The 13,831-nt window shown below is 56.8% G+C and overlaps 1 protein-coding gene across 3 annotated transcripts; it reads left to right on the forward strand.

Moving 5' to 3' along the window:
- The first annotated feature begins 10 nt into the window (after positions 1–10).
- ATPAF2 (ATP synthase mitochondrial F1 complex assembly factor 2) lies at positions 11–13,540 on the forward strand. Of its 3 annotated transcripts, none has more exons than XM_068531663.1 (9): positions 11–319; positions 6,088–6,132; positions 6,374–6,519; positions 7,498–7,595; positions 9,006–9,086; positions 10,609–10,721; positions 11,065–11,180; positions 12,575–12,708; positions 13,114–13,540. In XM_068531663.1, exons 1-9 carry the CDS (start codon positions 187–189, stop codon positions 13,205–13,207), a joined length of 960 nt encoding a protein of 319 aa, XP_068387764.1. In that variant the 5' UTR covers positions 11–186; the 3' UTR covers positions 13,208–13,540. The 3 variants fall into 3 exon arrangements, with proteins under 3 accessions (XP_068387764.1, XP_068387766.1, XP_068387765.1); XM_068531665.1 differs by having other exon boundaries at positions 12,575–12,759; positions 13,114–13,202; XM_068531664.1 differs by lacking the exon at positions 13,114–13,540 and having other exon boundaries at positions 12,575–12,992.
- The last annotated feature ends 291 nt before the right edge of the window (positions 13,541–13,831 follow it).

Genomic DNA, 13,831 nt, shown 5'->3' on the forward strand with positions numbered 1-13,831 from the left:
GACGGCGCGCCGCGAGTGTCGTGCGCAACATGGCGGCGCCCAGGGAGGCCGAGGACGCCGGCGGCCGGTGAGAAGTTCCGGCCGCCGGTGAAGCTTCGTGCGGCCCGAGCGCGCACCGTGCGGTCCCTCCGCTCCGTGTTCCCCGTGCTCAGGTCTCGCGCGGTCGTCCTCCCAGGCCCCCGCGCGATGTGGAGGAGCTGCTTCCGGCTGCGGGGCGGGGGTCGCCACCTCCTGAACTGCCCCCGGGGTGGCCTCACCGCCCCCGAGGGGCCGGGACCAAAACCCCCGGCCCGCGCCCGGGCCTACGCGCCGCCGGCAGGTGAGGGAGACTAGGGCGGAGCAGGCTGAGGAGTCGGCCGTACAGGGTCACAGGTCGGAAGGGAAGCCCCGGCAAGGGCAGGGACCGCCCCAGGGCGCACGCGCGTCGTTTTCTTTAGCACGTGTGGCTTTCCTCTCTTCCATTAGGAAAGCAGAAGTCATCCTTGTTTTCAGGCGGGGAAATTCGGGTTCTGGGTCGGGATTGCCCCAAGGGAGCAGAGCAAACTCTGAGAGGTTTGCGGGGTAAAGGCCGGTCTGCCGGCCTGCTTTCTGTGTCCCCGCGACCCGGCACCGAAGGGACCTGGAGCCTGGGCTTTCAGTCTTCCATCCCGGCCGCTGTCTCCGCAGCTGTCCTGACTCTTCCTCCTACTGCCCTCCCACGACCCCTGCTATCTGCTAAGGAGTTAACACCCCGTGCCTTCTTCCTCCCCTTCCAACTCAGATGAGGCTTAGGAGAAGGTAGTGGCTCTTTCGTTGCTTCTGGGGAGAGGTTTTAGGAGTAAGAGTGGGAGTGACTCCTTTGAGTGAAGATAGTAAAGCTCTCCTTCCAGTCACTCAGTATTGATGTGCTGAGGGCGGGAGGCACCGTTGTCGTCAAGAGAGACGTAGCCTCCACCTAGGTGATGTTCAGTGTTGAGTGCAGAAGGTTATAACACCCTGGTTAAACAGTAGCCTATATCCTGTGTGAGGGAAGTACAAAGAAGCACCTATTCCCACCTTAGGGGTTTTGAGGGCCTAGAAAGGGTCTTGGGTGAAAGGACATTTAAGCTGAGTCTTGACAGAAGAGAAGGAGCTCGGTGTAGAGGAGCAGGGAGGGTGGAACGCGGGCGGCTGGAACACGTCCAGAGGTGGCAGCGGGTGAGGGAGCTTGCTGTGACACTGCCTGCTATAGGAAATCTAGAGCTCCACAGGCAGCTTGGCATCGTGGCAGAAGCACATACCTGGGGTCTGATGCTGCTGAACCAGGAGCTGTGTGATCTTAGGCATGTGACTGCTTCGTTTGGACATCATTTTCCTCTGTGAGTTGAAGGGCTAGGTTGTCTCTGAGCACCCTTCTGTTCCATAATTTTATACAAATGGGGAAGAGGAATGGATGTAGCAGGGAGCGGAGATCTCACCTGTCAGGGCCCAGGTGAAGGGCCTGGAGGTGATCCATGAAGAGCCAGTAAAGGGGAAGGAGGAAGGGCATCTGTGACCGTCTGATTTATGATGAGAAATGTACACATTTGGTCATTTTCTTGTACTGGCATATGTCTCCTAAAACCCTTGTAGTTTACTAAGTAATGAGAGCTGTGGGAGAATCTTTTGTTAAAATAGTCGGTCTTCTGTCCTAAAATAGCTCCAGAGTGATAAAGGTGAAAGGAGGGTCTTATTACTCATAACAAGCCCCTTTCAACCACACCTGAGCGTATGTTAACAAGGTGACTTTTTCCTTAGGGAAAGCCCCTAAGGATGGCGGCTGATTGCCAGGGGAACCAAACACACTTGACTAGAGGGTTGGAAGTTTCAGCCCCACCCCCTGACCTCTGGGAAAGGGAGAGGGACTGGAGATTGAATGGAGGTTGATCACTAATTACCTGTGATTTAATCAATCATGCCTGTGTAATGAAGCCTCCACAAAACCCCTGAACTATAGGGTTTGGAGAGCTTCAAGGTTGGGGAACACATGGAGATGCAGGGAGGGTGCCCAGAGAGAGCATGGAAACTCGGCACCCTTTCCTCCATACCTTGCCCCACGCATCTCCTCCATTTGCCTGTCCCCGAGTTGTATCCTTTTGTAGTAAACTGGTACTCTAGTAAGTAAACTGTTCTCCTAAGTGCCATCAGCTGCTCTAGCAAACTAATCTTGCAGGACATTAGTCTTGTAGGACTGAGTGCTTAATCTATGGGATCCAGCGCTGTCTCCAGGTGGGTAGTGTCAGAATTGAGTCAGTTGTAGGACACTCAGCTGGTGTCTGAAGAGTTGATCAGTGGTATCCGATTGGTAGGGATCCCTAACCCTAACCGCCCCCCCTCCACATTTGGAGCATAGTACCTGTGTGAGTGTGTAAAGGAAAACGGGAGCGTTGTTTTTCCTTTACAGCACCCCAGGGAGGCAGCGCACGAGCGAAGGGAACACGTTCAGGAATTCCCTTAAGTTTCCTCAATCAGTGGGTTCATCCAGTTGGTGGGTGCCACTTGCCATCATGGTGGCACTGACCTGCGCCTGTTCCTTTCTACTGCAGACTTGCTAGCTTCGGCTCTTGGTAGGTAGTCAAACGTGGAGGAAGATGAGAGTGGGTGAAAGAGTGCCGAGCAGTGGGACGGAGCGTCTCGCACCGACCTGAGCGCTCTGCTTTTCCGGTCTGAGCGTCTGTGCGTCTTTGGAGGAGTGGAAGGTTAAACCCAAGTGGTGGCTTCTCCATGAAGACTTGGAGAGGCAAGTAGATTGAACTTGGCTCCTTAGGGACGGCCGTGCCATTGAAGGTTGTCGGAAGGCGAGGAGGGGGTTAGGAGAGGGTCACCGGGCTGTGTGGCGTCCAGCCCTGTACCAGCTCTTGGAGCCGTCAGCCGCTCAGAGGGAAAGGTGTTCGGAGAGGCTGCCTGTCCAGCTGAGGACGACACTGGTGAAGGCAAGGCTGGAGGTCTCCTCTGTTGACAAGTTGTCTGTCGCCTGCACAAGTGGCTTAGCTTCTCAGTCTCTGCCCCGTCTTCAGAGGCTGCTTGTGCTGGGTTGAGGCAGATGCTGTAGATAAGGAGGCCAGCCTGCCACCTGTTTTTGTTAATAAAGGTTTATTGGAACCCAGCCCTGCTCATTCACTGACATGCATCTAGGGCTGCTTTCACCACAGTGCAGAGTTGGCTGGTTGCACCAGAGACTAGATGGCCTGCAAAGCCTAAAATACTTTATTTGGCTGTTTGCAGAAGTTTGCCAACCCCTGCTCTGGATGCTAGAGCAATTTGGAAAAAAAGGTGTGTTTAGTCATTTTGCCCATTTATATTAATTTATGTGGTAGATACATTTGGCCTGAAGAATTTTTTAACAGCTTTATTGAGATATGATGCACTTACAGTTCACTCAAAGTGTACAATTCAGTGGTTTTTAGTATACTCAAACGGATTGTGCAGCCATCGATTCTAGAGCATTCTTATTACCCCAAAGAATCCCTGTACCCTTTAGCTACCACTCTCCGAGTACCCCCTCAATCCCTCCAGGCCTAGAGAACCACTACTTTACTCTCTGTATCTGTAGATTTCCCTAGTTTGGATATTTCATATAAATGGAATGTGGTTTTTTTTGACTGGCTTTTTTTCATTTAGCATGTTTTCAAGGTTTATCCCAGGGGTAGCATGTGTCAGTACTCCATTCTTTTTCACAGCTGATAATATTCCATTGTAGGGACATACCATGTCTTATTTATGCAGTCATCCATGGGTGAACATTTGGGCGGTTTCCATCTTTTGGCTGTTCTGAATGCCTCTGTAAACACTTGAGTACAGGTTTTTGTTTGGGCGTATGTTTTCATTTCTCACAGGCAGGTATCTAAGAGTAGAATTGCTGGACCAAATGGTACCTAACTTTCTGAGGAACTGCCACCCTGCTTTCCAAGGTGGCATTTCCACCAGCAATGTATGAAGGTCCCAATTTCTCAACCTCCTTCCCAACATCTGTGTTTTTGATCATAGCCATCCTAGTGGGTATGAAGTGGTGTCTCGGGGCTTTGCTTTGCATTTCCCTGACGATGAATGATGTCAAACATCTTTTCGTGTGCTTTTTGGACACTTGTACATTTTCTTTGGAGAAATGTCTATTCAGATACTTTGACCATTTCTTAGTTGGGTTATTTGTCTTTTTATTATTGAATTGCAAGAGTTCTTTATATAGCTGGCCCGAAGAATTCTGATACTTGAAAACGCTCCGTCACAGCCGCCCCAGGATTATGGGTAGAGGGACCCCGAGTCAGAATCTAGCGTTAAGGCTTAAGGCCCGCCAGGTGGCACTGTCTAGAAAGAGAAGGGTGTTGAGGCAGCTCTGGGAAGGCACGTCCTCTGTTCCTGGTGCACCGTGGTGCTTGCAGTTCTGAGGCTTTGAGTCTTTCCAAAGCAAAGGCCAGCCCGGAAATTGAGGCTGGTAGAAGGATCACTCACTGGTCTGTGAAGCCTGGGACAGGAGGAGGAGTGTCCGGGGAAGTGACACAGAGAATCGCCTGTTTCTTTATATGTATTGAAGCAACCTCGCAGGAGAAAGGGACCCAGTGGGCGTTAATTTCCAGTTCAGCACTCTTCACAGGAGCAGCTTGTTAATGTTCTCCGCCTATATAGCCTGGTGTCTTGTGGCCAGCTTTTAAAATTCAATGCTTTTTCACATACCCGTTTCTTTGTATCTACATAGTCCTTAAAATTGTCACTTAAAAGTCACCAAGTGTGGTTTTGCCACAGAAACAGACGGTCTGTAAAGGGGGTGATTCATACTCAAAAGAGACCCGTTCTGTGTGATCCTACAAGCCTAGCCTGTCTCCTGCCTGTAAGGATGGGGTTTCCATTGCTGGTAGCTCGCCCTGTATCACTGAGGATATGGGTGCTTCACAGGCTCCTAGTCTCATGACTTGTCTTATGAGACCCAAGACCTTGGAGGGTCCAGTGAGAAAACCTCCATCTTTTGACATTGTTGCGGAGCATGGATCCCGCCAAGTGACTTTTCCAGATCCCGGTCTCGTTGCCTGTGTGAACCCCCAACTTGGCTCCCCCACCCTCCTCACCGGGACCTGCCGGCCTCCTCCCCAGATCTGGGCCTCTCCAGCCATTGTCTGCCGGGTGCTGCAGGCCTGCCCTGCTCACCGCCTTTCTAGTTCCAAAGCCTGCTCTCCTGACCGTCCTGTAAGCTGTTCCTTCTGCTGGGAGCTACACACATGCGCGCGCGCGCACACACACACGCACACGCGCGTGCACACACACACACGCGAAAGCCGTCAGCACGGTTGGGCCTGCCCTGCTCTTCTGCGGCTCTCAGGTGCCATCTAGCTGCTTGGAGGTCTTCCTTTGGACCAGCCAAGATGAGGCTTCTTGGGTTTAGTGTCCATCTTCCCACAAGACGGTACGCGCCTCGAGGGCAGGGTCGCTTTGAGTCCTGCCCTGGAAGGGGGTTAGTCGTCACCAAGTTTGCTCCAGGACTGGAGTTTGCCCTCCTCTCAGCGCAGCCCTGAACCCGCCTGGCCGGCCTCTCTGATCAGGCACAGAGGTGGGCCTGGCCAGGACAGAGGGGCGGGGCAGAGGGAAGAAGACCCCCTCGTGGGAGACATCACTGTCCCGGCAGCTTTGGGAGGTTCAGCCTGTGCTGTCAGTCTCTGCCCCGTCCTTTCCTTGGCCCCCAGGTCTCTTGGGCCCATATCCCATGGCCGTGTGGGGTGTGTGGTAGAATGCTCTGCCATGCCGGCAGGGTGGGTCCCTCCCCCAGGGATGAGTCAGCCTTCAGATCCCCCTGCCCCCCACTTCCTGCCTGGTCTGGCTTTGGACTTGCTGCCCAGCCAGGCACTGGAGAACATGCTGGACATCGTCTGGGCACCCCGACCGAGGCCTCCAGACAGACGCAGGGGCCTCCAGTCTCGTGTTGGCGGGGCTGCTGCTCCTAGCCTGTTACTCAGAAGCCACTGATCCGTGTGGAGTGGGGAGACCCTTGGGCGCTGTGTGGAAGTCAGGGTGGTCAGTCAGCATCAGCAGTGATGGTACAAGCTCCTCCTGAGCTGTCTCCACAGCATTTTAAACTGCGCTTTTGAAAAATCTTTCCAACAGAAAGGAAGAGGTTCTATCAGAATGTCAGCATCACACAGGGTGAAGGTGAGTGAGTGGAATTTTCACTGCCTCTTTTGTTTCTGTGAATGGGTGGAAACACTTTTCACCTCCAGCCAGCTCCTCGGTGAGCTTGGTCTTGGCGCTCTCGTCGGGTGTGTTTCTGTAAGCCACCCGCCCCCCAGAAGGGGCTCGGGGCGTCTTTGCACCGAATCAAGTAGCTAAATATAGGGGTGGTCACTCGATTCTGCTTATTAACCCCTGAGAGGTTTTCATCTGATCTTTCAAGGTGGCTTTGAGATCAATCTGGACCACAGGAAGCTGAGGACTCCCCAAGCCAAGCTCTTCACCGTCCCCAGCGAGGCCCTGGCCGTCGCTGTGGCCACCGAGTGGGACTCCCAGCGGGACACCATCAAGGCATACACCATGCACCTGGTAACAGGTCGCAGCCCGTGCCCGAGGCTGCCACGGCCTTCGTGGGGCACCGGGCAGAACTGGGGATCCTGTCCCGATTTCGATAAGGCCCTGCGGGCTGTGGGCACCCACCCCGCCCCGCCCCGCCCCGCCCCGCCCCCAGGGCCTGGTTCCTCCCTGGCCGCCAGCTCTCTTATTTCCCTCGGGGGCGGCCGCTCCTTTGCTTTGCCAGCTCTGAGGGGCTGTGACGGTCCGGGTCACGTGCTGGTCGTGCCTGCTGTCCGTCTCCTCAGCAGCACATAGCCAGCCTGGCCTCAGCTCAGCTGGCACTCAGCAGGCTTGGTGGCGGTGCGGACCCTCCCCGAGAAGCTGGCCTCCCCGAGGCCCGAGAGGAGCAGCTGGGGGAGGGGCCCACTCGGTCACCTTGGGCGACCTTGCCGCCCCTTGGGCAAGGTCCCCACCCTGAAAAGTGGGTGGTGGTCAGGACGGGACGAGACGATGGCGTCGCGAGTCTGTGCTTCCCGGCACATGGCCCCAGGCCCCAGGCGGGCTCCTCAGCCTCTCCGCCCGCGTGCCAGCTCCCCTGGACTGTCCAGGGAACAGGGGACACGGGCTGCAGACGGAGCCTTCGGGTAGCTCAGCAGCCTGCGGGCCACAAGGCAGATCTGGAAAAACTGTCCTGCCCCTGGGTTGGCTGGCTTGTCCCCTGCTTTCTGAGGCGTCGGGGAGTTGGCGGGTGAGCTTCTCAGCCAGATCCAGGAATGCTTCCACGTCACCTTCGCTGAACCTGATCTCCCTGGGCCTGGGTTCCCACGTCTCTGAAATGGTTACAATAATAGTACCTCCTGGAAAGGGTTGTGGTGAGGATTGAATTAAACACCGCAGAGCCTGGTAGTACAGAGACTGAGACCTTGGGGGAGTTCATTGTTCCTGGGGCCTGGGCGGTGTCCTCGGGACCGGCGGCCGTGCTGACGGGCTCTCACTCTGCCTTTGATCCAGACCACACTGTGCAACACGTCTCTAGACAACCCAACCCAGCGAGGCAAAGACCAGCTCATCCAGGCAGCCGCAAAGTTCCTGGACACTGACACCGTCTGGTAATGGACGTGTGGGCGGCCTCCCCGGGGCCTGAGCGAGTCCCTCGGCCTGTTTGCCCGGAGCCTTCTCAGTGGAGGAGAGGGCAGGCCCTTACCTCCTCAGCACTCAGCTGCTCTGCAGACCCCGGGTGGGAGGGCATGGGCTGCCCCAGGGTTGGGCCGGCCCTCTCCCACAGCCAGCAGCTGTCCCCTGGCCTGGGGCAGGGCAGGCTGGTGGCCTCTGCAGCTCTTGCAGGCTCTAGGACCCAGGGGGTCACATCCGGCCACCGCACGTTCTCACGTAGGCCGCCTGCTGGTCACTTGTCCGCTGGGTCACGGATGGCCCGACCTTGGCATCCAGCGGCTGGCCTCCTCGTCTGCATCCTCCCCGCGCCCGGGTTCTTTAGTGGGTGGGTCGGGGGTGTTGACAGGAAGTGGAAGGAACAACTGAGCAGCCCCATGTCTGCCGCCCAAATGCTCCGGCACCCGGGAACCTCCAGGGTGGCACGTGAAATCGGCACTGGGGGGAGGGGACAGATGTGCCCCTGCAGAGGCCGCTGGCACTGCTGTTGGAAAGTCTGCGCCGTTTGCGTTAGGGACCGTTTGGTTACAGGGAACAGCACCCTTCCAGCCCAGCTTAGAGAAGGGTGGTTTTCTTGGAGACCATCCCAGTACTGAGAGCAGATGCGGGTGGGAGCCCCCTCTGCCCTGGGGGCCGCTCCTCTCCCCTGGGCAGCCGCCTCCCCGCACCCTCGTGACCTCGCTGCCACTTCTGCTCACACCAGGCTGGCCTCCCCGGCACCCCCTCAGATTTCCGTCCCAGGAGGCCTTGCAGTTCAGCTCCCCTCAGCTGACCTCATCTCTGTCTCTTGGTCAGAACAGTGGTGCGGCCTGGCATTGGTGGTGCCGGGCAGGGCCGCTGGCGGCCGCATCTATAGCTGGGAGGCACGTGGGCAGTCAGGCAGCTGGTCCGTGGCTGGGGCGCCGCCTCTTGGGAGGGGCTGGCAGGCAGGACGAGTGACTGAGCTGCTGGCACAGCATCCTGGCACCAAGGGGGTGTGGGTCTGGGGACAGTGTTCGTGCTGAGAGCAGCGCCAGGGCAGCACTGCAGGCAGTGACCTGGTGATAACTGGGGATGTTTGGGACAGCGGGTCTCAAACTCAAGCTTACGCAGAACCCCTGGAGGGCTTGTGAAGCTGCAGGTTGCTGGTCTCCACCCCCAGAGGGCGGGGCCTGAGGATGTGCATTTCCAGCAAGGTCCAGGGTGAGCCCTGGGCCACACTTTGAGAACCACTGCTTTAGGGGAAAGGCTTGGGGGCGGGGGTGGGGGGTGGAGAGGTCTTTTGCTGTTGTGTTTTGTGTATCTGTGTCTGTCACTGGATGAGAGAATTGTACTTTTTTATTAATGGAGGTGCTTTTGCACTGAATTAGCTACAGGGTGGAAGAACCAGAGACGCTGGTGGAGCTGCAGAGGAACGAGTGGGACCCGGTCATAGGCTGGGCCGAGAGGAGGTGAGCCGCTCGGCGCTGGGCAGGCCAGGGTCCAGGCCATGCTGGACAGCCAGGGCCCTGAGCTGGTCAGTGTTCTGAGTTCAGAGCACCCAGGGGACGCAGGACAGGGCCACCTTGGGGGAAAATGCTGTTCAGTGCTTCTGCCCCCATTGGCTGTGTGACCTTGGGCTAGTGACTTGATCTCTCTGAGCTTCCTTGTCTGTGAGTGGGGCTCATAATCCCTACCTCCCAGGGTGTCGGGGGGTGTACACGAAGTGATGCACCCTGCTTGGCACACAGTGAATGCTCGCGTTGGCAGTTGCCGTCCTGCTCGTTGTCACAGGTGTTGTACAGTCGTACACACGATCACAAAGCAGCGTGTGTGATCCGGACACACGGAGAAAAGTCTGGACAGGTGAACCTGTGGGTGGGAGGTTTCCAGGGATTGATGATGCCCAGTGCTTTTCCTTAGCAGGAAGACTCTTGTGCAGAATTGAACAGACCATTGATGTGGCAAAGTTGTTTCAGTTTCATTTCATTCCCAGGGGATTCGCAAAGGGCTCTGACCCTGTGCTCCCGTGACCACAGTATTTTGTAAATGTGTGTACACGGAGTGGTTTTGGCATAGCGTTTTTTATCTGTACGCGTTTCCTGAGCGCCCACGATGTGTCGGTATCTTTGGGTTTTGTAGTAAGAGGCATAGCCAGTGTGCTGAAGGATCAGATAAAACCGAACGACTAGATGCCATGTGAGAACCGCAGAGATGCGATGCCATTTTGGAGTCCAATGAAATGGAACAATAGTTTGGTGCCTACAGGCCTTTGCTATGGTACAAAATGGTCAGCTTTTTGTGGCAGTTGAAATTTCTCACCCGTAACAGATTACAGGAAAACGTGGCCACTTCCTGTGTTCCATTTGTACTATTGGAAATTTCAGAAAGACTGTTTCTAAACCAATGGGAAAAATCAGTGATATATGAAAGGAAATTACAAAAACTGCTTTTATTCCATTGTTTTTTCCTGCATTTTATGTAGTTAAGATTGTTCTTGAAAATGTGTCGTTCTTGAAGCTAGCTCGTGTCCCAGACCAAAAACAGTGCCTTGTGTATGGTAGAGGCTTAATAAATGTGTGAAAAAATGATTGCCTGATACAGGACATACACAACTATTGTAAAGAAAATAATATTTAAAAGAAGTCTTTTATGGCTTATATGTGAAAACTTTTCTGCAAAGGTTTGAAACGCAGGTAGCCCACAGTTCTGATAGACGTTCAGGCCAGTGAATTAGAATTTCAGGAGCTATAAGTGACCCCCTGCTGCCTGACTTGCCAACTGTGCCTTCATCCAGAGCTGTTTCTTGCCCTCTGCTCTCGGTGACAGAAGGTTACTAGGTCAGGAGGCCACTGACTGCAGTGGCAGGTGCTGTCAGTAACCCCAGCTGGCTCCTGAAGGGGCACGCATGTGCTCAGCAGGCGGGGGCTCTGCTTCTGGGCAGAAGCTGGGCTGCACAGCGGGACAGACAGACGTGCAGCCTCTTTCTTTCAGATACGGCGTGAAGATCGGCTCCTCCACCAGCATCATGGGGCCCAGCATCCCAGCCCGGACTCGGGAGGTGCTGGTCAGCCACCTGGCCTCTTACAACACATGGGCCCTACAAGGTACGCGGTGCTTCCTGTCGGCCAGGGAGGACGGGCTGAGGGTGGAGGGCTGTCATGCTAAGCTGTCCCCTGGTCCACGGGCCAGCAGGTTCACACCCTCCCTGGGGGACATGGCTCTCCCCTCTTCAGGAGTCTCCATTCAAGTCTCCCTGGCCTGGCTCGGGTCACGGGGTGGAGTGCTCGCTCCGATGGGCCGGGGCCCGTCCCAGGCAGGAGCGGAGCCAGGATCCCCGAAGGAGAGCAGAGCGCTCCTCTAGAAGTGTGGCGAAGGCTTTGTCCCCGCCTGGCGACTGCCCTGTGTGGGATGGGGGCCCCGGGTCCTGACCTGGCTGTGTCCCTGCAGGGATCGAGTTTGTGGTGAGCCAGCTCAAGTCCATGGTGCTGACCTTGGGCCTGATCGACCTGCACCTGACGGTGGAGCAGGCTGTGCTGCTGTCGCGCCTGGAGGAGACGTTCCAGGTGAGGCGCAGCCCCAAGGCAGACTCCCCGAAGGGCACCCCGCCGTGTACACGCGGAGCCCGGATGCTAAGGCCCGTAGAGGTGTGGTCACGTCACAGCAGTAGCAAACTGCAGCGGTGCTGCTCAGCCCTCCCTCACCGCCTCGCCGCCTCTTCTCAGCACCGTGTCGGGCGAGGGCTCTTGTTCCCATCTTGCACAGGAGGAATCCGAGGCGGGGGCGCCCCCTGAGATGATGCCGGAGGCGGGTCTTGGAGCCCCCCTCTGCGGGTGGAGGTTCAGGCACAACTGCAGGCTGGGCCCCCCAAGATGAGCGGGGGCCACGTGGGTGCTTCTGGAGGCTGGGCTTGCACACCCGGACGTGCGCACAGTGGGCCCCCGGGGCTGCTACTTGTGCACGTTTGGTTTAGGGGGCTCAGAATTAATAAGGCTTTGCTGCACTGCCGTTTGCGTTTTTTAACTCAGAATGATGGTGTTCTCTGCAGTCCCCTTGTCACTTCTGCAGCCTCAGAAGGTTAATTGCTGTTACAAATTGGCTCCTAGCATGATGAAAAAACCCTTTTGTAATGACAGCATTTCCCAAGTTCGTCTAGTCATCCGCTCAGGAAAATGCCAGGGGATAAAACTGCTTCTGTGTTACGAGAGGCCGGCTTCTCTCTGGTGTGAGAAAGGGTTGGATGGGAAGAGGGCGATCTGGGCCTGGAGGCGGCAGCCAGGAAACCGGGTTTCCAGTCCGGGCTCTGCTTTTGGCTGTGGGGTCCGAGCGGGGCCATCATTCCCTGAACCTCACGTTCTACTCACCGCAAAACGGTTCTCTGAGAGTATAAAACGCCCTTCAGATGTTCTGGGCCACCTGAAATGCAGGTAGATCTCGAGTTCCTGGGTGGGGGGCGGGCGGCCCACGCCTCTGGGCCCCTGGCCAGGGAGGGGCCTGCAGGGTGGGCTGGGGTCGCACTGACAGCCACGCTTAGGCCAGGGCTACTCCTGGAGAGAGAGTCTGCAGCCCTGCTTGGCGCAGACGTGCTGGCCTCTGCTGTCCTGGCCTCCCCCAGGAGCCCGGGCTGCAGCGACCGTGTGGCCCTGGCTGGTTTATTCATCCCCCACCCCCCACCGGGGCACTTGCAGCCCTGCCCAGTGAGGCAGCTCGCAGAGGGTGACACTTCGCAGACTGCCTCACGCCAGCGTCCCCGTGGGAAGGTCAGGCCCCTGGGGGAGATGCACGTGCGGCCGTGCCCATGAGCACGGTGCCTGCTCTGCCCGCCCCCGCACCGCGTTTTCTCACCTCTCGCTCCCCCTGCGTGTCTCATGTTCGGGCGGGATCAGAGCCTACTCTCCTCAGCTATGGGACGTCGTGGCTCTGGCCGGTCACCCAGCGGCCTGTCCCGTCCTCTCCTCAGATCCAGAAGTGGGGCAACGTCGAGTGGGCCCACGACTACGAGGTGTGGGACCTGCAGGCGCGCACGGCCGCTGGCGCCCTCTTCGTGCACCTCTGCTCCGAGAGCTCGGCCGTCAAGCACAAGCTGCTGCAGGGGTGAGGCCGGGCCCCAAGCCACGCACCTGGTGGAGGCCAGCTTGGGCCGAGGTAGGGGCATGGGTACGAGTGATTGTATTGAACGACTCTTCGCCTCGAAGCTCGTGGAGCCTCCGCTCATTGCTCCGGTCACCTCTGGGTCCCCGAGGCCACCCTGCCTACCCACAGGGCACGTGCTGCTGGGCCGGACCCTCCCACTGGGGAGCTCTCAGTGGCCCTCAGCCCCAAGGCTTTTGTCTTCCGGTTTTTAATCAAACAGTCTTTTAAAAATGAGTCCCTCTTGGTCCGAGCCATCTGTTTCTGTTTGTTTGTTCCTACTGTTTTAGCAAAAATGATTTACTCTTAAAAATAGAAAGTAGGGTTTTCCTGGTGGCACAGTGGTTACGAATCCGCCTGCCAATGCAGGAGACACGGGTTCGAGCCCTGGTCCGGGAAGATCCCACATGCCGCGGAGCAACTAATAAGCCCGTGTGCCACAACTACTGAGCCTGCACTCTAGAGCCCAAGAGCCACAACTACTGAGCCCTCGCGCCTAGAGCCCATGCTCCGCAACAAGAGAAGCCACGGCAATGAGAAGCCCGCGCGCCACAACTACTGAGCCTGCGCTCTAGAGCCCGAGAGCCACAACTACTGAGCCCTCGCGCCTAGAGCCCATGCTCCGCAACAAGAGAAGCCACGGCAATGAGAAGCCCGCACGCCGCAACGTAGAGTAGCCCCTGCTCGCCGCAACTAGAGAAAGCCTGCACACGGCATCGAAGACCCAACGCAGCCAAAAATAAATATAAATAAATAAATTTTTAAAATATATATTTAAAAAAATAGAAAGTAAACAGTGTTTGTTGTTTCTGGGATAAAAGCCTGGGCAAGGCCACCTGATGTGCACATGACCTGCTCAGGGATCCCAAGGTCCTCCTGACAGGGCCACTCACAGGGCTCCAGACTGCAGGCGGGGTCTCTGGGTGTCTGGGCCCAGGTCGAGGAGCAGGAAGAGTGTGCGAGTTTGGGGCACAAAGGCCTCGGAGCTGCTGGGCCTTGCTCGCCCCCCTTCCGGGGGCCCTGGCCACCTCACCACAAGCCCCCACCCCGCACCGTGAGTGTGCTCGCCAGAGGTACTGTCACATCC

The sequence above is a fragment of the Eschrichtius robustus genome, chromosome 20 (genome assembly GCF_028021215.1).
Source record: "Eschrichtius robustus isolate mEscRob2 chromosome 20, mEscRob2.pri, whole genome shotgun sequence".
Lineage (NCBI taxonomy): Eukaryota > Metazoa > Chordata > Mammalia > Artiodactyla > Eschrichtiidae > Eschrichtius > Eschrichtius robustus.

What these genes read in the sequence shown, in the direction of transcription:
- ATPAF2 (XM_068531663.1), top strand. Translation starts at nt 187, where the DNA reads ATGTGGAGGAGCTGCTTCCGGCTGCGGGGCGGGGGTCGCCACCTCCTG. An exon ending in AGGCATACACCATGCACCTG is followed by an intron (nt 6,520 to 7,497) that starts GTAACAGGTCGC and finishes CCTTTGATCCAG; the next exon opens with ACCACACTGTGCAACACGTC. An exon ending in CAACACATGGGCCCTACAAG is followed by an intron (nt 10,722 to 11,064) that starts GTACGCGGTGCT and finishes GTGTCCCTGCAG; the next exon opens with GGATCGAGTTTGTGGTGAGC.